Here is a 23,440-nt window from a genome sequence, read left to right on the forward strand (position 1 = left end):
TAAGATGCTCACCTTGTTAACCAAGGATTAGGCCCAAGCAGTATATATTTAATTAGACTTTAAAGAGCTTATTTCAATGTTAGGAGATGCAGTTCTTTGCTCTTGTTGCTGCCTCAATATAATTGTTTCAGTAAGTGTTCTGCTTATCAAGAGAAAGGAGAGTGTTTTCAGATATTTTGAGTACTCAATTTTTGTTTGTATTTAGATTAAGAAGAAGAAAGTTGACCCAAAGCTCTTGTAGAGGTCATCTAATCTGTTTGGTTGAGAAGATCTGTCCTCCCACAGACTCACCTTCGCCACTATAAAGGAATACCTCTTCCTGATGACAAGCTCTCTTGGCAGTGTTACCTCGCCCTTGGTCATTCTAGAAGCAACATCTTCTATTACAAAAATTTAGGAACTACATCAGAAATTCAAGTGCTGTTTGCGTAGACCATATTTTTGGACTACTACCACAAGACCCAGGGCATTCACAATGAACATTAGTGAAGACGACGTGGAGAAATTTCTTGATGGCAACCCTGCTTTTGCCAAGCAGTACTTTGAGAAGAAACTAAGAACAGAGTCCTGGGATAGCAATGAGAGCGAAATCCTTTTTGAGTTGATCCAAGACATGCAAGAAAGCATCAACATGGAGAAAGTTGTTTTCAAGACCTTGCGAAGAATCAGGTCCCTTATTCATGCTGACCGCTGTAGTCTTTTCATGTACAGGCAGAGAAATGGCACACCTGAACTGGCAACAAGGCTTTTCAACATCCAAGAGGGAAGCACCCTAGAGGAATGCCTGGTCTCCCCAGACTGCGAGATTGTCTATCCGTTGGACATAGGCATTGTGGGCTATGTTGCACAGACGAAGAAAACCATGAACATCAAGGATGTCAGTGAGGTAGGTTTGCCATTTATTCATTCACTTGGTAGAAGAAAGGTACATATGCTTACTAGTACAAAGGCGTCGAGAGGTAGCAGGGCAACTTGGTGCTTGGTCAAACCTCTTGCAGTGTAACAGCTGTGTTGTGGAAACCAGAGAACCAGTAGCAAGTCTGTAAGTTGCTCCCAATTTCATTTATCGAGTGAGGTGAAGTTCAGCATGTCAATCACACTAGGTGTTAATGCCTACAAACAAGTGCACTGTCATACCTTGTCTGTCTAGTTAAAAAAATAAAAACAAAATTCATATATAGTCCAGCAGAGAAGAGAGAATGAGGTACAGTCAGATCTGCAGTGAATGCACAGGGTATTTTCCACACACATTTATATTCCATGACTAATTGGCAAAGAGAGAGAAATCCTTTACAGTGAGTCCAGAAAGGGTTTTCCACCACAAATGACATTTGAAAATGTTTGCTGTCTGATGAAGCTTGGGCCAAAGGCATTTAGAGGCTTTTTTATAAACCAGAGAAGACGAACCTCAGAGCAGGTGGGTTAACTGCAGTGATCTTCATCAGAAGCAGCAAGAGACAAACTTTGACCAAAAAAACCCTTTCAGCAAACACTGTACACTGCAATACCAGGTGGGATACAAGGAATTTCAGTGTTTTATTTTTATGCCTTCATGACAATATTTAACCCCATACTCCTGGGTTGAATCGCGTAAACCTGAATGGCAACAATAACAATCCGCTTGTTCTAATCATAGGTATAAAACCAAAATCCGTGTGACCCAAATATGGCATTTGGGATTACTCCATCTATTGTTTGCTAGTTACAATGAAACCATCTGTTTATCCATCCATTTTTTGCTCATTATGACCATATCCAAATGCTTCAGCAAAAACTTCCTTGTCCTCCACAGAACATACTGAGACATTGATTTGGTTTTGCAACCTTTTTTGGGGGGAGGGGAGGGGGGTGGGTGGGTGTTGAATATGTGCCTTGAACATTTTTAAAGCTCTCTGGCATCAGACATTTCTCCAAGAATATAGAAGGATTTCAGTGCTGTGACCCAAGTGCTCCAACTCTAGTGTTTTCAGGCATCGCCTTAAGGCAATTCCTTTGAAGGAGACACAAACACTAAATTCTTGGTCTACCCCAATTGTCAGAGAAGGCCAGCAGTGAGGGAGGTCTGCAGAGAAGATGATTAGGGAGTGATTATTCTTTTTAATACAGCCTTCTGAATGTGGTCAGAGCTGTGGGGCTTTTTCTAACCCAAGTAGAAGGACTTGTAGGCAAGGAGAAGATCTTGGGTCCCTGCACTTTCTTATTGGCAGATGATGATGGTGTCAGTAAGGCCCTATGCAGATGAGGTGATGGGCTATCAGCCTTCCCTGCACTACCATTTCTCTGCTTTGTTTTCGTTTGGGATGGGGGACAGTGACATTCAAATAAGTAACAACTGGACGAACTCCCTTTGTGCTGCCCCTCCAGCATGACCTAGCACTCTCCCAGTGGTCTGAATGGCGATCCTCTCAGGGGTGACTCCCTGGGCAGCCCAATCCACTGTGGTGCTATTTGTACAGTGCAACTGCTGCCAAAATGCTCCTGGGGCAGCAGCTGGGGGGTCACTCTCAGGGGCAGGGGGACAGTGCCAGGAACCACACACAGCTAGTGCCAGCGGCATCCTCTGTTGGGATACCTTCCCTACTGTCTACCATCCCATGCACAAAGGCTCAGCAACATGAAAGGAAGTGTCTGGGACAACATTTTGAAGAGAAACAAGGGGTAGATGGCTTCTTAGAGGCTACAAACTGACAGCAGCTTCAGGTCCAAAGCAAAAGCAGAAGAAAAATGAGGATAAGGGAAATTCCCAGTGACTGTACCAGACAGCACTTGTTTAGAAACTGTATAAACTATATGCAGTGCTGCATGGTAACTGGCTGTACCCACCTCACAGTGTTAATGAGAAGTCAGAGCGAAGGGTGGAGGAGGTACTATGAAGGGTGTCAGTGATCTGAGAATGACCAGTAGAGACCCTCCTTGTTCTGACAGAGTTTGACATTTTAAAGCTTATGATTTGCAGGATCTTTGCAAAAAGTGAAAAAGTGCATGTGTTGCAGTCAGAAACCACAGTCAGTTCTCTTGATATTATCACCTGTACATTGTCCAATTTTATGCTAATTAATTTATCTTCCTCAATAATTCATTAAGCAAAACTTTCTTTAGGCAGCTTACTTTGAGAGGCTGTGCTTTAACTTTGTTTTAAGACCACAGACATTGTGGAAAAAGCTTAATTTGTAAATTCTCTATTGAACAGTGTGCCCAGTTCAGTCCATTTGTTGATGAGCTCACCGACTACACTACAAAAAGCATCCTTGCGACACCCATCTTGAATGGCAAAGATTTAGTTGCTGTCATTTTGGCTATTAATAAGCTGAACGGCCCATACTTCACCAGCTCTGATGAAACAGTAAGTGGTCAGTAGCTCAGTTTCTATCAAGCAGCTGTTGCTTTTGCCATGTAACACAGACTGTTCTATACTAGGGATGTCTGCTTTAGTGAAGCTTCACTGGTGCGAATTTTCCTACAGCGGGCTCACCCTCTAACAGAAGAGGCTTATTATGAGGACGCTTATCTCAGAAATCGTTCAGAAAAGTTACAGTGGGATAAGCCTCATCTCACACCAGTGCAAAGCAAAGCATTTATCCAGGGGAATTACCATGACATTGCTAAATGGGTGTTATGAAATCCAGTATACATGAGGCTGCTACTGCATTCAATTCAATCTCATTGTTTGCCTTTTCAGCTTTTTCTGAAGTACCTGAATTTTGCCTCCTTGAACTTGAAAATTTATCACTTGAGTTATCTTCACAATTGTGAGACTCGAAGAGGCCAGGTAAGAGTGAAAATGCAGATTGAGCTGTATCTCAAAATCAAATGAGTACATTCTTCTGATTTCGAAGGTGTAGCTGATCTGCTTCAAAGATTTGCACCTGAAGAGTGGAAAGAAAAAGGTACCCTTATCTGCTTTCAGATACTGCTTCTTCCCTGGAGTCCTTCATTAGTCTCTCTTCCTGCTGCTATTGGCAAAACTACAGGAGCTGATGCAGCAGCACCAGCTTCAGCAGGGCTGAGCTGCAGATGTTTACTTGAGCTCAGGCTATGAAACACTTTTGGAGCATTTAACATCTTCGGGCAACAGCACCAAGAGATTTCCCAAAACAATTAAGAATGTGGTATTTTTTCCTTATTATTTATTATTTTAGGTTATTCTGAATTGAAACGATTCAGCCACCATTCTTTTCCATGACCTCAGTTATGAAAGGACTCTGAAATTTATTGGGATGGATGTGAATCCATGCAATCACTTCCTGCAGCAGACAACTGGTTGTCATTGATGTGGACGTGCAATTGCATTTATGCTTCATGGCAGCCATGCTTTTGTCTCCAGTGGGGGTTCCTGTGGGGGATAAACACCTGTTTGAGCAAAAAGCATGCAGAATTAAAGTTTATTTTAGAAGCTTTGGGACAGTACTTGCATTTACTAATTCATTATCTCATGTGTTTTGTCTAATTTTTTCAGTAATCAAAAACATGAACAATGGTCAGGTGATACAGCCATCTAGCAATGCTGAGTAAATTGACTAAAGTAGAACTAGCAAAGCTTTATTCCTGTTGAGGGCTTAGCAGTAGCACTGGGGGAAGTAAGGAAGGGGCTAGAAGACAAAGTGGAGATCCAGGAGGTGGAAGGCCTAATGTCTCCTGCAGGGTGCTCTGTTCTGGGGCTGCAGTCCTGTGTTCATGTATCACTGCTGCATCAATAGGTCCTGCAGAAAAGGAGGAAAGCAAGAGCGCAATGCAAGACACACTGCTCGTTCTACCAATAGTTCAACTGACAGATCTCTTGCCATCTAGATCTAAAGGTCTGCGCAAGAGTTAATTTTGTTCATTGTGTTATACTTAAAAGCACAGAGTGAGCAAATGCACGGACCAAAGCAGAGTGAGCAAATGACATTCTCAAAGGTGGTCTAGGATTTTAATATTGCAAATCCCAACTGTGAAGACTGTGGGATACTGTAAGTAAAATGGCTTGTGCAAAGACAATTCAGTCCACTTGTGCTCAGATACGGTGTAAGAGTCTTATTAGAAGACCATTTTGCCCAACTCTTTGCATCATTCCATGAATTGGCCATTCTTCAGGTGTTTCTTTCAGTCTTCCTCATTGAGTTTGTGGCTTTCAGCATTACTTAATGCATGCTGTAAAATGCCAAAAAAAAACCCAACCCATTGCTCATTTTCCTCTGATGGTTTGTGTGACAACAGCACTGTCTTATCTGAGGGATGTTCAGTGGCCAGTCACACTGAACACCTCAGGCTTTATAGGAGTGGCAGAGTTGTCCCAATTTATGAATTAGAAACAGAGACTGATGCAACTCAGAATTGTCAAAAATATCTACTAGTGCCCAGGTAAGAGGTGAGACACACTTTTCCTGATTGTGGCCATGTAACAGTACTTCTTGTTCAAAGCACAGGTCCAGTCAGCTTGAGGTAGCAGCTCTCAGTGCTTCTGTAGCACTGCTCCTCATGTCCCCTGGGGTCAGAAAGTAAAGCACACATGCTCAGCTAAGCTAGGCAATTGCATAGAAGGTTTCCTTACCATTTCACAGAAAAGTAAGTTCTCTGTTAGGCCCACAAAGACTCTTCTTGTGCCACCAGAAATAATTGCCTAATTCACTGCTCTGTTTTTACAAATGAAAAAGCCTAATAGGAACAGATTTCTTAAGGGTACATCTGCAGGGCACAGGATGGGGAAAAGGATCACAGGCTGATGCGTGCACAAAGCAGCTGTGCAAAGCCTTTGAGGAAAGTGTTAATTTGGATATTTCCAATGCCAGCCTCCAGAATTTGCAACACTTTTGGTATTAACTGTTTTTTGGATGCAAGATTTTAATTATAGGTATAAAATGTAAGTGGGGCCATTTCTTTATCTGCCACTACAACTTTTTTTTTGCTATGTTTGTAAGACTGGACTCTTACATAGGACTCCATGATGACCTGACTCTTCCTGAGAGTACATCGTTCCCTAGTAATTCCCAGTGTGAATAAGCAACACTTTTATGTTTTGCAGCAAAGGTTGCTATTGCACATTTTAGGAACTGTAGTATTAAAACCCAGTCATTTCCTTGTTACTCCAAACACATTTGGGAAGCCAAGCTTTCAAGGAGAGGCTATGTTTATATTTGAATTTTGTCCTGCAGGTACTGTTGTGGTCAGCTAATAAGGTTTTTGAGGAACTGACAGACATTGAGAGGCAGTTCCACAAGGCTTTTTACACGGTGAGAGCATACCTGAACTGCGACCGGTACTCAGTAGGTCTCCTGGACATGACGAAACAGAAGGTGAGTGTTCACGTGTATGTTGTACATGTTTCTGCATTGCTGCTATCCATTGAGGGGTGATTTGTGGAGATAAGTTTTACTGGGGCAGCCAAAGTGCAAGCTAGCTTTGAGTCGTTATTCCTGCTTTGGTTGGCATTTTTTTATTCCATTGTGCAAATGAAGAGCCTGGGATAAAGAAAAGAGAGGGAAAGGGAATAACTTGTGACTGGAATGGAACTACTGAAGGAGCCAGAGGCTGGGAAGAAAAAGGAAGGGCAAACATGTCTGACCATGGCAATCCTGGTCAAAGCCTGAAATGTAAGCACAGCTTCACAACATCTATAGATATCAGAAGTATAGTGAGATACCTGTGGAAACCCCCAGCAACAAAGCACCCACCTTCCTCAGGGGCTCATCCATGTGCATGTTACCAAGGCTTTTAGGTGAAATTTGGCTTCATGAAAACAAGCTGGCAGAAGCTAAATTACTTCTGCAGTTCTGATTTCCTCTTATTGTTCACACGTTTATGTGGGGGTTACATAGCATTGTTATAGGATCCCTACTTTATTCCATGGCCAGGCTGACTGAGGCTACCATGAACTTTGGTCTGCACCACGTTGCCAGAGCCTTTATGGCACGCTGGCTTGTGAGGAGGTGTATTAACAGATCATGAGTGTGCTAAAGACACTTTGATCAGCATTTATAATGTAGCCTAAGAACAACAAACAAACAAACAAAAAAACCTCTTTCACTTCAGCAAGCTAGCAAGTAGTAAATCAGCCCTATGGTCACATAAAGAACACTTAAATTACTGACATAGCTGTTTGTTCTGTGAATACAGCTTATGCTGTTCACTTAATGAAGAAGCATCTTGGTATAGGCAGTATACGACTATATACAGACATAATGCAACTGACATTTCCTGATGTAGATATACGACTCTGCTGCCTAGTATTGAACTAGTCTTATTATTTCATGGCTTGTTTACACAGTACCAAAACAAGCATGGTAGAGTAGTGGTTACTTTGAAGCTTAAGGCAGAATGCACTTTTCTACTCTAAAAATACTTCTTTCATTTTAAAACCAGGAATTTTTTGACCTGTGGCCAGTCCTGCTGGGAGAAGTTCCCCCCTACTCAGGACCTCGCACCCCAGATGGTAGGGTACGTGAGAACCATATTTCTTAAACTCTCTCCTGTTTGGCAGGATTGCCTCACCACTAATTTTAACACCATGCTTCTTTTTATTTGCAGGAAATAGTCTTTTACAAGGTCATTGATTATATATTACATGGAAAAGAAGACATTAAAGTCATCCCGTAAGTGCCCAGTTTCTGTATGCTAGGTACTGACATAGAGTGCAGCTAAAACCAGGGTTCCCCATGATTTAAAGACATTCATGAGGAGATTCATGGACTTTTTGCTCGGGCATGTAGTGATAGGACGAGGGGGAATGGCTTTAAACTGGAAGAGGGCAGGTTTAGATTAAACATTAGGAAGAAATTTTTCACTCTGAGGGTGGTGAGACACTGGAACAGGTTGCCCAGAGAGGTTGTTGAGGCCCCATCCCTGGAGGTGTTCAAGGCCAGGCTGGATGTGGCCTTGGGCAACCTGATCTAGTGGGAGGTGTCCCTGTCTATGGCAGGGGGTTAGAACTCGATGATCTTCAAGGTTCTTTCCAACCTAAACCATTCTATGATTCTATAAGATGTGCAAAAGACCGATTGAAAACTAAGAGACCCAGAATACAAGTTGATGCTTCAATTCACCTTTCTGTGGGACAAAGATTTCCTCCAGGGCATTGGGAACCTGGATTGGAAGTCAGACTCCAAAAATCACTGCAACCAGCTATTCTTAGATGCAGACGTGAATTGTCTTGACTCCCTGCAGTTCTGCCGCTCTCCTTGCCAGGCTGATGCATCATTCTTCCTTGGTGCCATCCCTGTGTGAGTGGGTGAGCCCATCCAGGGTGCCTTGTGTTGAGACACCCACTGTCCCAGTCCTGCCCCTCACCCCTCTGCTATCCTCCAGACCTCTTCATGGTCACTCCAGCTTTCCTGTCTGTTCTCCAGCTTCCTTGTTTCTCTCTTATTCTCCAGTCACTGACCCCATCTCAAGGCTACCTCCGGCCTTTCCTCCTCTCTTGACACCTCACTGAAACTCCCTCTTTCTGAAAAACACCCTCTCTTCTTGCTGCTGAATTTTTCAGAGGAGCCTTGGGCACCCTGGACAAATGTGACATAACAGGAGTTTTGCCCAGGTCTGGTCACACTTTGCATCAGTGTAAGTGCTGCAAGAAAGGCCCCCATTGCTTAGGTACAGCAGTGTTCAAAAATTCATGCTGGCAGACACTCTTGGCCAGGAACTTTCTTTTATATTTCTCTTTGCTGGAGGTCTGAAACATGGTCCCCACTCCCAGGAATTACTTTTTCTTAAGTCTCTGCAGACAACGATATTTTATGAGTTATTCTGTATTGAATCCTTAAAGGAAAAGTATTCACTTATGTAAAAAATTTTTGTTAGCACACATGGGTCCTTTGAAAGTAACAGGACTGTTTAGTAACTGAGGGTGAAATACGTAAAAGTGGATTGTGCAGTCAGGTGGATACATTTCAGCTCCATGGTCATTCTTTGGTAAACATATATCCTTAATTTCCCTTATGCATTTTTCCTTCATGCAGAAATCCTACCCCAGATCACTGGGCGCTAGTTACTGGACTGCCAACCTATGTGGCTGAAAGTGGATTTGTAAGTATTTAACTTAGGCTTCTTCAAGGCTTTATGAGATTAAGTCATATTAATGCTGCTTTTTCATCAAATCATTTTTTTTTGCTTTGGTATTTAAACTTCTCATTGCCTATATTGTAAAAATTTTTCTTTTGTGTGATCCCCTAGATTTGCAACATTATGAATGCTGCTGCAGATGAGATGTTTAAATTTCAGGTACCGTGAAAACTTCCAGTCCCATCAAGGATTCTACTTTGTTTGCAGAAATGTAATTTAGAGTCAATATTAGGCATATAAATATTCCTGTAGCCTGTAGTCTTGATGTAAAATGGGAGTGCTGATGTATTTAGGAAACACATTAACTACATGGTGTCTTTCTGCTTTCTACTGCTTCAAGGAAGGTCCTCTAGATGAATCAGGATGGACTATCAAAAATGTTCTGTCCATGCCAATAGTCAACAAAAAGGAAGAAATTGTTGGTGTTGTCACATTTTATAACAGAAAAGATGGGAAACCATTTGATGAACAGGACGAGACCCTCATGGAGGTATAGTTTCTTGCTGTGCCTGGAAGTAGTTCATATGATTGAGAGAGGCTCCAATTGCTCATTGTACACCTGCAAAGCATCCCCCAGTGTTTTGCAGCTAAGTTAGTTTCTTTGTTGCTTATAGAGGTGTTATGCATCAGCTTGAAAGCTTTGAAAGCAACTATATAAACTGCGGGTTTTTTTCGGTCTTGGAAAGCCAGCTGTGTTCATATCATGTTCTTTCAGCACTCTTGGATTGAACACCTAGGCATGAGCAGCTGCAATGTACTAACAGGACCATTCTGACCTGTGTTCACATGCATGATAGCTGGCTCACACTGGCTGGGTAGCTCCCTCAAGACATTACACAGAAATTGCCCATGTAGCTAGGATACAAAAGGTGGCCAGCTATTGAATCTACCAACAGCAGCTGTAATTAAAGACCTGCTGATTAGAAATGCTTCCATGCTAGTTTCAATCCAATATAGGCATTCAGCTCTTGGCATCTGTTATCAATCAGAACGTTTCCTGAAATAGACTTTTCTTATCAAACAAAAAGACTGGGAGGAAAAAAATCAGTTTGAATTGGCTACTGGACAGCACACAAGTTGAGAACAAACACAGGGTGTGAGTAAGCATATGTGAAAGGTGATGAAACCTCCCTTGATACGACGGTTCCTGACCTGCTGTCACCATTGTGACACCAGCCTTTCCACAGGCATGGAGACACTTGCAACAACACAGAAATAGCTTTCCACGTGCTGAACTGGACAGAGGGTCCTCAAACCGTCGCAGCATGGATGCTCTGGATGCCTAGGCAGATTCAACAGCTGGAGAGTTGCTACGCTGAGGAGCAAGTAGTGATTTGGAGCGAACACACTGTTGCTCATTGCTAGGCTTGTGGCCAAAGTGGAGCTTGTGTTTCTCTAAAAATATGTCATGCAGTGTTATATTTCTGTGTCTTTGATGAACAGATGTTTTAGTTATTTCACCATTCCCTTCTTTTCCCCTCATCAAGTCCTTGACACAGTTCCTGGGTTGGTCTGTACTCAACACTGATACATATGACAAGATGAACAAGCTGGAGAACCGGAAGGACATTGCTCAGGATATGGTGCTCTACCATGTGAAATGTGACAAAGACGAAATCCAGGAAATTCTGGTAATGCCTCACAATGTGCAGCACACCCCCAAGTGTACTGCCCTGGCCAATGACTTACGACACAGACACAGGACTCCCATCGCACAGAAATGCTTCCAGACACCACGGTGTGGAGGCAGCACCTGGGACCCCAGTTACTGCACAGTGGCAGAACAAATCTTTGGTTTGGCTCTGTGATCTGCCCTCCAACTTGACACACTGCCACGCTGTGTCCTTTCTAATTTCCTCAGCAAAGCCAGCCCTGGAGGTGGGCTCACACAGGTGCTACTCAGGGCAGGGCTATAGGGGTGGAAGAGAGGCTGATTTATTCCCCAAAACATCCTTAGTGCAGAGGATGTGGAGTTAGAAAACTCGCCTGGGACACTGTCTCGGGGCGGGGGGGTGCATTTGCAAGTGGGGGAAACATGAAACAAAATCAAGGAGAGGGAGGACATTTTTTGCTAGGAAGAATGGGTTGAAAGGCCAGAAAGAGATAAGGTCCAGGAAGAAAAAACAATTTGCATATGGGAGCTGCCCTAGATTGCCCCAAAGCTGCACAGTGCAAAGTCCAGCAGGGTTCAGTTGTCCGTTTAACATGTCCATGCTGTTTGCAGCCAACACGAGAAAAGCTGGGGAAGGAGCCAAGTGAGTGTGAGGAAGAGGAGCTGGCAAGCATCCTGGTAAGAGCAATATACCACTGGAATGGACAGCCCTGGCAAGCAAATATTGCCTGGGTGGATCCAGGGAAGAGTTCCCAGTGTTGGCACACTGGTACACATCAACAGGGCACCTGGTGAAGGGTGAAGGCAAAGTATACCCTGGCCTCCTCTGCTGTGGGATTTGGAGGTTATTATTATCAGGTGACAGTGAATGTCTTCCGCAGGTCCCAGGGAGTACCTGTTCTCTGCCACTTTATCTCAAGGGGTTCAAAGTTCATCTGGAAAACACATCAGCCACCTTGGCTTGTCATGCATTTTGTGCTCTGGAGTAAATATGGAGGGCTATAAGTCTTCCCTTGCAAGACCTGTCAAGTTTGGACTCTCCAAACTATATCAATCAACAACAAAAGTGCTTAACAGAAAACAAGCAATGTTTCTTGTGCTTGACCAAAAATGCCATGCCCCTTCCCCTCACTAATATGGTTACTGTGAAAAGCTGCATTTCAATCTATTTATGTGTTATAGTCAAAAAAGGAAAAGTGACCAGCAGCATCAGACTGATAAATTTTTATTACGCAAAAACCATTCCAGGTCGTTCTAGGGATGACATACATAGCACTGCAGCAAACCGTCCCACCTCTCTTACAGAAAGAAGAACTCCCGGGGCCCACCAAGTTCGAAATCTATGAGTTCAGGTTCTCCGATTTTGACTGCACTGAGCTAGAACTTGTGAAGTGCGGCATTCAGATGTATTATGAGCTCGGCGTGGTGAAAAAGTTCCAGATCCCACAGGAGGTAGGAGCTGGCAACACACAGGGACTCCTGTCTTGGATGGCCAGTAGACTTGCTGTGTGGCTGAGGTCCATGTGTGCCCTGTGCAGCTCATGGAGTGGCCAGAGGTCTGGGTTCATGGGGGCTTGAAGGGAGTGGGGTGTGTGTCCTGAGCCCCCTCGCCCCACTGAGGGCAGGGAACGCCCTCTCAAAGCCCCCAGTCACTACATGTGGGTTTGGAGCATGAAGCTGGCCTCTTCTGCTCTGCATTCTCTGCTACTGCTATGGGTTTGCTGTCAGGTCTATATAGATGGGGATTACACCATGGAAAAAATTGCTTGCACTTGCTGCTTGCACTAATGCCACCCAGAGCCACCGTGTAAAAGCACAGTTTCCAGGAGCAACACAGGCCACTGCATACTTTTGTGCATGTTTCATTTGCTATAGCATGTACTCTATAGCTTTCAGCCAATGTACACTGAAACCCACACTGGCAGGTCCCTCTGCTTTTCTTCACCCTGCAAATACGGACATGCCTTCATTTGGTGCAGTTGGTGCCAACTTCGTGACTTCTGGCGACAGGAGTGGTGTGACAAGGGAACAAGGGGAACAAGGACCCCATAGCCCCTGATGTGCAAGTTCACGGCTTTTTCCACAGTTCAAGCCCCTGTAGGAGTTGTGAAACCGGCATTTCAGCTACTCTGCTGCTCCCCAAGGGATTTCTCAGCACATCATGTGAGGTTTATTTCCATCTAGTGGGATCTGGAGGTAACTGCAGGAAGAGTTTTCACCCTGGAAAGGCAGGCTGTGAAGTAGGTGCTCTGAACGGGGCTTACTTCTGGGCTTCTTACTTATAGCATGTCAATGTTAAAAAGTATTCAAAATATCTACTCTGGAACAACTAACCCCTGATACAGGTGATTCTTTGCTGCTACTCTGAGGCGTTGAGATTTTAGAAAATAAATGTTCATCCATTATTAATTTGTTCTCTAGTAAGGAAACTCATATAGCTACAAGATGTAGGATATGTGAAGAAGTAGAATGCAGAGGGGAAAACCAGTTTGTAATATTTTGTAATATTGTAAATTTTTAGGTGATATAAACACCACCCATATCTACATCTATGGAGCCATATCTCTTGAAGAGATATATCAGTATGAGTAAATCACAAGACATGGGAGGGACAAATCTTACAAGTGACAATACAGTGGAACACAGAAATTAAATAGTAGGATTAAATCTCTTTTACTCTGGACATTGGTGTTTCTTCTTTCCCACCCAGGCAACTCTGTGGTTTTATTTTTCTTTTTTTAAAAAAAAAAAAAAAGAGAAAAATATTAGAAAGCTGAGAGCTATATTTTAGTGTCCCCTTTAGCTCTCTGCTAGGCTTTACTATAACAACACTGTCAGGAAAGACCGATTAGATTACAGCTTCTGATTCCTTTCTGGGGCCACCTCTGTAAAGCTGGTCAGAACTTCATCCATGATTTCCATACATGGTTTTTATTGCAAGAGCAACAGGCAGCAGCTTCATCTCACAAACTAACATCCTCTTCCCAAATTTTGCAGGTTCTGGTAAGATTTGTGTACTCTGTTAGCAAAGGCTACCGTAAGATAACTTACCACAACTGGCGCCATGGCTTCAACGTTGCGCAGACCATGTTCACACTCCTGATGGTAAGGTAACACCACCCCAGTTAATTCTGTGGCACAGCTTTATTTACAGGAGGTCTTCTGTTGCACCCTGGAGATATGTGGGCCTCCCTTTGAATCCTGGTGTAGGATAAGTGTTACTCCTAGCACAGGTCTTGCTAATTTGCCTTAAGTGACAGTCCTTGCATTACAGTTAAAGCCACAGACAATACTGCCCAATGAATGGAGTGCTTTAATTCTCATAGGTACAGATGTGTATGGTGTTGAACAGCCTCCAGATTAAATCCTTCTGCAGGGAACAGGAGAGAGACTACAAGACTTCCCTTCCTTCAACAGTTCCTGACAGTAAGAGCCAGACTCAAATTAGCTGGTTGGGATGGAGACAACCTCATGCTCTCCATTTCCAGGCAGTACAGGCACAGGTCTTAGTCTATTGCTAGTGTGAATGTGGGAAGTGCCATTTCTCACAGGCTTTCAGGGCAAGAAGTGCCCCAAAAAGAAAAAAAAAGGTGTCAGACTGCTGCTCCACATCAGGCATGGAGTAGGACTAGGACCCAGTGCAGTTCGTATGGCCCACACAGCCGGCAGCAGAATTATGCCTACCACCCCCAAACAATCCTTTGGGCAGTTCAGCTTGGAGACCCCATTGACCTCATTGCCCAGAAAGATGCAGACCCCCTTTCCAAAGTGCTTTGAGGCCAGTGACTGGAGGGATGCTTATGAGAACCCAGGTGTCCCTAGGGCACAAGGCTGCTATAGCAGTGGGTAGCCAACATTGCAGGTGGGCCTTGAGCACGTATGTATGACACACATGCCCACCTGAGTCTGAAACGTTTCATTTCCAGCTGCTTCTTCATTTTAACATCTGTACTGTGTGTTGCATTTAGCTTCACAAGTATTTTCAGTTCTCTTGGACTGTTTCAATTAGGAGATCCCCAGCACACACTAGTCACAGCTTAGTACCTTTTCCTGTAAGAGATACTAACAGACAACATGCAAATTCTCACCTTCCAGACTGGCAAACTGAAGCGTTACTACACAGACCTCGAAGCCCTTGCAATGGTAACTGCTGCTCTGTGCCATGATATTGACCACAGGGGGACCAACAACCTTTACCAAATGAAGTAAGCACTTTCCTGCCATTTCAAATGATTTGCTTTTGCTCTCGTGTGGAGTGGGATCAGGCTGCGATCACAACAAATTCCAGTACAACTGTGTTTTATACACAGGGGTAACCCTCTTTTGCAAATAACCTTGCTTTTCAGCTTGCTGCAGTGCTTGGGCTTATGCTTTGGCCACTGGTGAAACTGAAATGTTGTGGTGCTCTCTGGGGCTTTCTTTACCTCCTAGCAAAACTCCTTTGTTTAAAGCAAGACTCTACATTACTGTTACGGGGTAGAAGAAGTGCAGTGCAGGCATTTAGTAGCCTGAACACCATAGGAGACTCAGGATGCCACCAGGTGCATCCTGGACATAAGAAACCTACTTTTTGCTGGAAGGTATCTATGGAGAAAGCACCATGTATGGCACTGCCCTCACCACCTGCAGAAACAAAGCACCTATGAGTATGAGGGTGCTGCTCTCAGTAGGTAGTTACTAGCTACAGAAAAAAAGTTGCATGATTTCATTGACCAGTCAAGCCTCTGTTGCTCCCTTAAAGTAGTGTCAGATTGCAGCATTTCTGCAATGCTTGCTGGCTATACTGTCTTACTGTTTTCTGGAGCTTTGGAAAAATGTAAGTGAAGCTGGCTGGTGTTTCAGATACAAAACGGTCTTGCTTTTCAGCTAGGAAAGTGTCCAAGGACTGCTATTTTTCTGTTCCTATTACTAGTTATCAACATGTAGTTATTCAAGAATTAAACAAGTTTACGATGCTGAGTAATGACAGTCCAGTCATAAAAAAACACTTTGGGTGAAGTTTGTAGTTGGAAGACTGTTTTATACAGCGTCCAAATAGTTATATGCAGTGTCCAGAAGTCTTTTACTCAACTGAAGTCATTAGGTATTAAAAATATTACTCTTAAGACTTTTAAAATTAGTTGAACTTGTGTGTGTGTGACAAAATTAAATATAAAATGGGACACATCTTTTTATTTTTAAGTGATGCAGTAACATATTTAATTTTCCTTTACACAACCAGGTCTCAAAATCCTTTAGCTAAGCTTCATGGATCCTCAATTTTAGAGAGACATCACTTGGAATTTGGAAAATTCTTGCTCTCTGAAGAGGTTGGTAATGAACTGTAATGTAAGGACATGAATAATTTACTTTCGAGGAAGATTTCTGCAACAGAGCTGTCAGAACAAGACTTTTCTCTGGTTTGGATACCTAGGAGCTGCAGCTGCCTCACTCCCTGAGTACTCTATGCTCACCCAGGGCCAAAACTTATAGGCTTCCTAAATGCATGACTTGGTTTCTTCAGAACCCATATTGTTATCCCCGTAGGAATATGTTAAATATAGGATTGTCCTCCTGTAGCACCTCTGACAGGGCCAATGCTGACACATTCCTCCAGCTAACTTTTCATTTCAGGCAAATTCATGCTGGTGCCAGCAAAAAGGGTTTGGTCACATGCTGTGTAACAAGCTTCAGAACACTGACCCTGTTCAGTGAAAAAAAGGGGAGACTAGGCACCGTAGTGCCATGGTGAATGGAGCTCACAACCCTTGCATCTTAGGGGAGCAAGCTGAAACTATTTAAAAAAAAAAAAAAAGTGAGCACATTTGAGAAAGGGAGATGGCCAGTAACTCACAACAACACAGTGCTTGGATTTTGCAGCTCCCTTCCCTTTGCTTTTCAGTCGCTGAATATATGTCAGAACCTCAACCGCAGACAGCATGAGCACATGATTCACCTGATGGAAATTGCCATTATAGCAACAGACCTGGCACTCTACTTCAAGTAAGTTGGTCACATACACCATGTGTGAAGGGCAGAAAGCAGCTGATACTTTACAAAGGCAAAGCATGATGCTTTGCTCTGAGAAGCCCTCTGTGCAGCAATCATCTTCACAGACATTGCCTCTGGAAGGCTGCCTTTAGTACTGACATCAGAGCTGGTGGGGGACAACGCAAATAATTAAAAAGAATTTTGAGCTTTTACTCATTAGATCACATACGTGACTTTTTAACTCTGTATTTCCAACAAGGCAGTGCTATATTATCCCCTAACAGAAAGAGATGTCTGATTTATTTTTTTTTACTTAGCACTTCAGCACTAAGAGTACTCATGAATGGCCTGGCCAGTGCTACATTAAGTTCTCTGGGAGAGCATCACAACCCAAATAACAAGTGGTCCATTGCAGGTGAATATATGGTTCACAGTCTATTTCACCCAAAAGCCAAAAATGACAAATATCTTGGAGCAGCATGTGCTGACTTCCTGGGCCATAAGGCAAGAATTCAACAACATATGACTTCCTAATTAGCAAGGAGTTTTCAAAATGTGCTTTCAAAATAAAGTGCTGAGACCAGAGACTTCTTCTGTGTTTTGCACTGAAGAATGATTATGTGAAGTATAAAGAGTCCACAAAAGAGGAATATGAGGGAGGGTGCAATACCAAGTCCTTTTAATCCGGAGATAGGTTGGCTATATAGGAGCAGATACTATCACTTCCTTACCAGGTGGGAACAAGCCAGTCTTTGCCCTCCTTGGTCCATGGTCTGCAAGTGAAGGCTTGGTTGAGATCAGACCCAGGCAAAATGATAAAAACAGAACATGTAAGCAAGTTGCTTTGTGGATCTGGCCTAAATGTCTTCTCTGCAAGCATTGAAACAGCAGATTTTTCCAGATTTCACGCAACTCAAAACATGGGTGTATTGTGTATAACCACCTTCCCAGAAATGCTACATAAATTTAGGTATGTAAATAAGGTTAACAAGGTCAGACTAAGTATATAAAGCCAGGTAGTTTTATATAAAAGCTAGGAGCTTTTATGTAAAAGCCAGGAGCTTTATAAAGATCCAGGCAGCTCTAGTTTTCTGCAGCTTGCTTAACATTCCAGGAAAAAGCCTTCTTTGGCTGCCAACAAAGCTGGAAGCACTTCTCAGCTAACATAACTTGTAGCAGCTCATACTTTTAAGTTCCTGCTCATTTCTCACCTCTGTACTTGTTTCTAAGTCAGTTACAATAGCTTCCCCTACTTAAGAGAAGCAGGTGATGATCCTTGGTTTTGTTGGGAGCTTCCTTGAGGGCCTAAATGCCAGGACAGCAACTACTGGAAATCCTTCTGAAAGCGTTATCAATACCAGCATTGGTCATTTGTTTTTAACACTTTTGTTTCCTTGTTTTGGAGCTTTTTCTTTTTTTTTTTTTTTTTTTCCCTTCAAAGAAAGAGAACAATGTTTCAGAAGATCGTTGACGAGTCCAAGACGTACGATAACATGACTGCCTGGACTGAATACTTGTCTCTGGAGACAACAAAGAAAGAGGTTGTCATGTGAGTAATCAGCTCTGGAAAGGTTAGTGATGTGGTCACCAGGTGAGATCTCCCAGAACATGCCTTGCACTGCACTTGGTGCAAAATCATCAACATGTGATATATTACCGTCCACTCAAATCTGATCTTCTGGAGAAGCAGGGAAAATCAGGGGAAAAAAGCTTAAAGTGATTCTTCATCCAGATAAGTGACTGGTTTTGGAGTGTTGTTCTGGTCGTATACTCCTAACAAGAAGAAGGATCCCTTCTGGCCGTATACTCCTACCAGACCACCCTGTAGGCCACAAACAGAGGCAGGCTGCAATGGCAGATCTACAGGAATCCAATCCATTAGTTACTCTTCCCAGTGGCAACCAATCTGACTTGCACAACGCTGCTGTTGTGACTGGACAGACTCTTTGCATGGCACTTTGCACCAGCAATGAAGTGCACCCACAGTCTCACTGCAGTCTGGACTGCTACACCTCTATGAGGGAGTCAAAGATGTTGCTCCAAAGTCAAGAAGTTTAGCCCAGCAGTGACTAAAGCAGCAAACATCCTAATGCCAGAAGCAAGCCATTCCCTAGCATAAATCCATTTTAATCAAGAGAGCTGTCCTTGATGAATGTCCCTGTAGGAGCCAAGGCTGTTACAGCAACCCATCTTTCTTTATCTATCACTTCAGCAGGGACTTGGGGATACTTGACGCAGTACTGGGCCAGGAGCATCCTGAGCCTGGAAGAGGAAGGGTGCAGGCTGTAGAAAAGAAGCTAATTTCTTTCCTGTTTTTAGGGCCATGATGATGACTGCCTGTGATTTGTCAGCAATCACAAAGCCTTGGGAAGTCCAGAGTAAGGTCAGGTGCTTGATATACTGTTAGATTTCTCTAGCTTATACTTTAAAGTAATGCAATTTCCTAAGCTGCTGTCTGGGCTTAAACCCAGCTGGCAACTGGGACCATGCAGCCATTCACTCACTCCCCTCCCCTTGTATGGGAAAAAAACCCACAAAACAAACTCATGGGTTGAGATAAAGACAGTTTAATAGAACAGTAATGGAAGAGAAAAATAACAATAATAATAATGGTAAAAGAATATACAAAATAAAGTGATATAACACAAGACACTCGCTGCCTGTACTGAGCAGCAATCACAGATCCCAGCCCAACAGCCAACCCCTATTTATGTACCTATCATACTGTCTATGGTATGGGATATTCCTCTCACCAGTTTGTCCTGTCTATGCTCCCTCTCAGCTTCTATGGGAAGCTGAAAATTTCCTATAAATATTACTTAGCAACAACTAAAACAATATGTGTTATCAACATCATTCTCATACTAATTCCAAAACACAGCAACTACTAGGAAGAAAATTAACTCTATCCTGAATGAAACCAGGACAGCTGCCTAGAAGATGAATCAAAGTGCCCTACCAAAACTAACAAAAGGACTTTAGAATAACCATGGTTTTGATGGATAAACTAATCCTTCAGATTTAAGTTGTGAATTCTGTAGAAAATTCATAATTACCAAAAAATAAAAGAAAACCCCCAAGTATTTAGCTTCTTGTGTTATAGCAAGGTTTTTTGAACATAATGTATGGGCTGTTTGTTTTTATAGCAATACTTGCTGTTTTCTCAGTTGTTTGAATTCCCTTGGGAATTCCTTCTGGAACTGTAATTGAGCAATTGCTAATTAAGAAACATTAAAATATAAAGGAGGATAAAAGAAACAAAACCCACCTTCCTGTTCAGCATGGAGAAAGGACAACTGAGAAAATCAAAATAGGCAGGCACAGCTGTGACCAAGAAGCAAATTCTTGAGGGGGACACATTCAAAACATTTCTTAATAGATGAGCAGTGGACTAATGAGCTCCAGTGCAATAAGGTTGTTGAGCTGTCACTACACAGGTGCAATCCCATTGCCACTGCTGCCCTTCCCAGGAGAAAGGCTGGGGCTGGATATGAAGTGACTGAGGGGCTATAAGTGAGAGTCACTTCATGGTTGAGAACTGAAGTGCAAGTCAGCGCTAACTTTTCTTTTTCCTTCATTGGCAATGTAGGTAGCTCTCCTGGTAGCAGCTGAGTTCTGGGAGCAAGGAGACTTAGAAATAAGCGTCCTTCAGCAACAGCCTATTGTAAGTACAATGCAAGAGCCAGACAGTTCAGTTCAGACAGTAAGTCTCAGCAGAGACTTACTACAAGAAAAGCTGCTCTCAGAGCACTGTGAGTCTTCCTAAAATCACCATGCCTGCCAAAATCCATTGGAAAGTGGATACTAACATTCTTAACATATTTTTTCTACTATAATAACAAATACTTAAATTCGGCATTGAAAGAGCCAAGAGTAATTCCTTGATGAGGCCTCCACCTGTGTGGTTTGGGTTTTCTTTAGACTTTCATACACCCTCTCTACCCACAGAGGCATCACAAACTATACAGTAAGTAACAAGGCCTTCTAAGAATATAATTTCATGTTCTGTTACGTTTTAGAAAATTGAAAACCTCTTCAGCACTTTATTACATGAACCTTCTCTCAGATACCTGGTTGAGAGGTGCAAGGGAAAAACTGTCTGTCCTCCTCCCCATCCATAGACACTGAAAGACCTGTCTAAAATTTCTGCTAAAATGGCAAAGGATATGAACCCACTTGAATCCTCTGCAGCAGAGGAAGAGGGCTGTGATGGACAGCTTTTATAGATGGCATAGTAGAACTGCCAGGCTGAAGACAACAAGGCAGTTTTGGGGAGAAAATAGAGGTGTGTTTTTCAATGAAATATTCTCATAAATCAAGGTGAACTTGTGTCCTCCCACAGCCTATGATGGACCGGAGGAAAGCTGCTGAGCTTCCAAAACTTCAAGTGGGTTTCATCGACTTTGTGTGCACATTTGTCTATAAGGTGAGCAAAGCGTACCCTTCCACACCCCATCCTTCTCAACAGGGGTTCAAATCCCAGGTGAGGGAGTCCCAGTGAAGCAACACCTTTAATGAGGAGAGGGACAGGTAAAGGAGACAACAATACCCCTTGCTGGGGCATTGCAGCATGGTCCCCTTTGTGCCGTTAATTCTTTCCCTGTATGAGCCAGCCTGGGAGGTGAAGTGTCAGGATCCATCCTGAGGTATGATGGACAAGCACTGCTTATGCAGTGTGTTGCACTGACGGGTGTGTTTTGGTTAGGAATTTTCCCGTTTCCATGAGGAAATTCAGCCTATGCTTGATGGGCTGCTAAACAACAGAAACGAGTGGAAGACCCGTGCTGATGAGTATGATGCAAAAATGAAAGCTCTAGAAGAAGAGAAGAAAAAAGAGGAAGAGAAGATGGCTGCAAAGAAAGGTCAGAAACAATACTTAGCTTTTCATTCCTAACTCCAAAACATATTTATCTGATACTTTCCCAAATCTGCAGCAAGCTTTGCTGACATGACAAAGAGTCAGATGCCCAGAACAAGTTTCCTCAGTCTTGCTCCACTGGCAAGGTTGAAGACACCTTGTCTTCAAACTTGACACCATGACAGGCTGTCAAAAAGGTCACCTGCTCAAACACCCAGGAGCTAGTGCTTGAGAAACTAGTGAGACTACATTCAGCATGAGAACCTATGCTTCTGGGGACAGCAGAAAGTCCTTTGTGGTATATGTATGTCCCTAGAAAAGAGCAGGAAGACATCCCTTTGTGAACAGGGGCATTGGCCAATGTGCTGTCCCACAGGTCATGAAGCAGGAGTTAAGAAAAGTTAACATGCTCTTAGTGAGAACACTTGAGTTACAGTTCATCCAATTTCTAGCCCAGATTAAGTACTACCTAGAAGCAAGCAGTTGTACCTAGTAGCGATGTATTTTGGTCGAATCCATTTTTCTTCTTCTGTGGGCTCAGCCTGGGTAGCACTGAAATCCACCAGGTAGAGTGGGCATTGGGTGAAAGCTTGTTTGACAGCCTGAGGATTTGTTTGACTCTCAGAAAGGTGGAAGCAGAAGGCTCTCCTGGGGTCTCCCAAGTGTCTGAGCAAACATCCACCAGAACTTGGTGCCTCCACTCCACAGACACTGCATCTGAAGTCTCCTTTTTTTTCCAAACTAGACCCAAATCCCAGCAGCTCATGGGGTGGACACAGTTTCGAAATTGTTAGAGCTGTCTATGAATTAAACTTACCTCAGTTAAATTCACAGTAATTAACTTAAAATATCAAAAGTAAGTGCTTTAGCTATGATTTGGAAAAATTCTGAAGAATTATTTCCTAAGTAATCAGTGTCTAAGTGAGGGAGGTTTCTACTAACTCTAAAACATGCTTTACAAGTAGCCATACATGTACAATTACTTTGCACAGCAGACAGACCTAGATATGGGTGCTATGGTAGGTATGACCTACATTGATCACTAGATAACTTAGAAGTGCTAAAAAACTCCTGTAATGACTGAGAAGGACATTTATGACTATCTCTAATTCTGTGTTTCTTTTTATATGGCAGATGGAATAACCTGTAACGGAGGAACAGCTCCAGCTTCCAAAACATGTAGCATACTTTAGACCTATTATCAATGTTATATATGCCACCCAAAATGAGAACGCCCATGTTTTAAAAAAAAAGAAAAAAATACCATGGCATACAAATACATTCCTGATCGGACTGTTCTGCTACTTTAATTAGGCTTATGATCAACCAGGGAAGGGCTAGATCTCGTTTGCCTTAATTGCATCTCTTCCTGATGGTGAGGAGCCAGTTCTGTCCTGTCTCTTGCTCAATTTAATGCACCCGATGTCAGATGGCATATGGCAAGTCAGAACAACATTTGGCCCAATAAATCAGGTTGCATGACTATGGAAGAGCATTTCTCCTGCACTGAAACACTTCCTGCCCCAAAAATGATGGGGCCAGCTGAATTCATATACTGCTCCATACAACCCCATGCAATTGCATATAATGCAACCATAGCCTGCAGAGCAGGAAAACTGAAGAAGAACCAAATTTATCATATTTAAGCCTGTATCTGTTAGGATAGCAGAAAGAAATCTGTGGGTAGGGATAAAGCATGAAAACTGACCTTAGTAAAACTTTGAACTGCTCAAAAATGTTATGATTCCATGTATATCCAAGAAACGTTCACAGAGACAATAGTTCTGTGCTCACTTTGAGAATTTGGATAAGTTGCTGCTCTAAAGCATGAAGCCTATGGTGCAACACCCAGTAGCTGCCATCTTCATGAGCAGGATCCACACTGTGTGCTAATGGAGGCTTCGCTTCGTAACATGTGATTGTAAGAAGATAGTGTTACCATTACCCATTCCAATTCCAGTTCCAGT

General features: G+C 42.9%; 1 protein-coding gene across 1 annotated transcript; it reads left to right on the plus strand.

Moving 5' to 3' along the window:
• The first annotated feature begins 322 nt into the window (after nucleotides 1-322).
• Nucleotides 323-22,666, plus strand: PDE6B (phosphodiesterase 6B, cGMP-specific, rod, beta). The gene is made up of 22 exons (XM_009883306.1): nucleotides 323-886; nucleotides 3,191-3,343; nucleotides 3,680-3,769; nucleotides 6,132-6,272; nucleotides 7,339-7,413; nucleotides 7,504-7,568; nucleotides 8,931-8,997; nucleotides 9,145-9,192; nucleotides 9,374-9,523; nucleotides 10,521-10,664; nucleotides 11,258-11,323; nucleotides 11,951-12,097; nucleotides 13,643-13,750; nucleotides 14,741-14,850; nucleotides 15,867-15,954; nucleotides 16,527-16,627; nucleotides 18,057-18,164; nucleotides 18,935-18,998; nucleotides 20,205-20,279; nucleotides 20,958-21,041; nucleotides 21,321-21,477; nucleotides 22,608-22,666. Exons 1-22 carry the CDS (start codon nucleotides 476-478, stop codon nucleotides 22,664-22,666), a joined length of 2,511 nt encoding a protein of 836 aa, XP_009881608.1. The 5' UTR covers nucleotides 323-475.
• Nucleotides 22,667-23,440: the final 774 nt, after the last annotated feature.

The sequence above is a fragment of the Charadrius vociferus genome, unplaced genomic scaffold (assembly GCF_000708025.1).
Source record: "Charadrius vociferus isolate BGI_N301 unplaced genomic scaffold, ASM70802v2 scaffold343, whole genome shotgun sequence".
Classification (NCBI taxonomy): Eukaryota; Metazoa; Chordata; class Aves; order Charadriiformes; family Charadriidae; genus Charadrius; species Charadrius vociferus.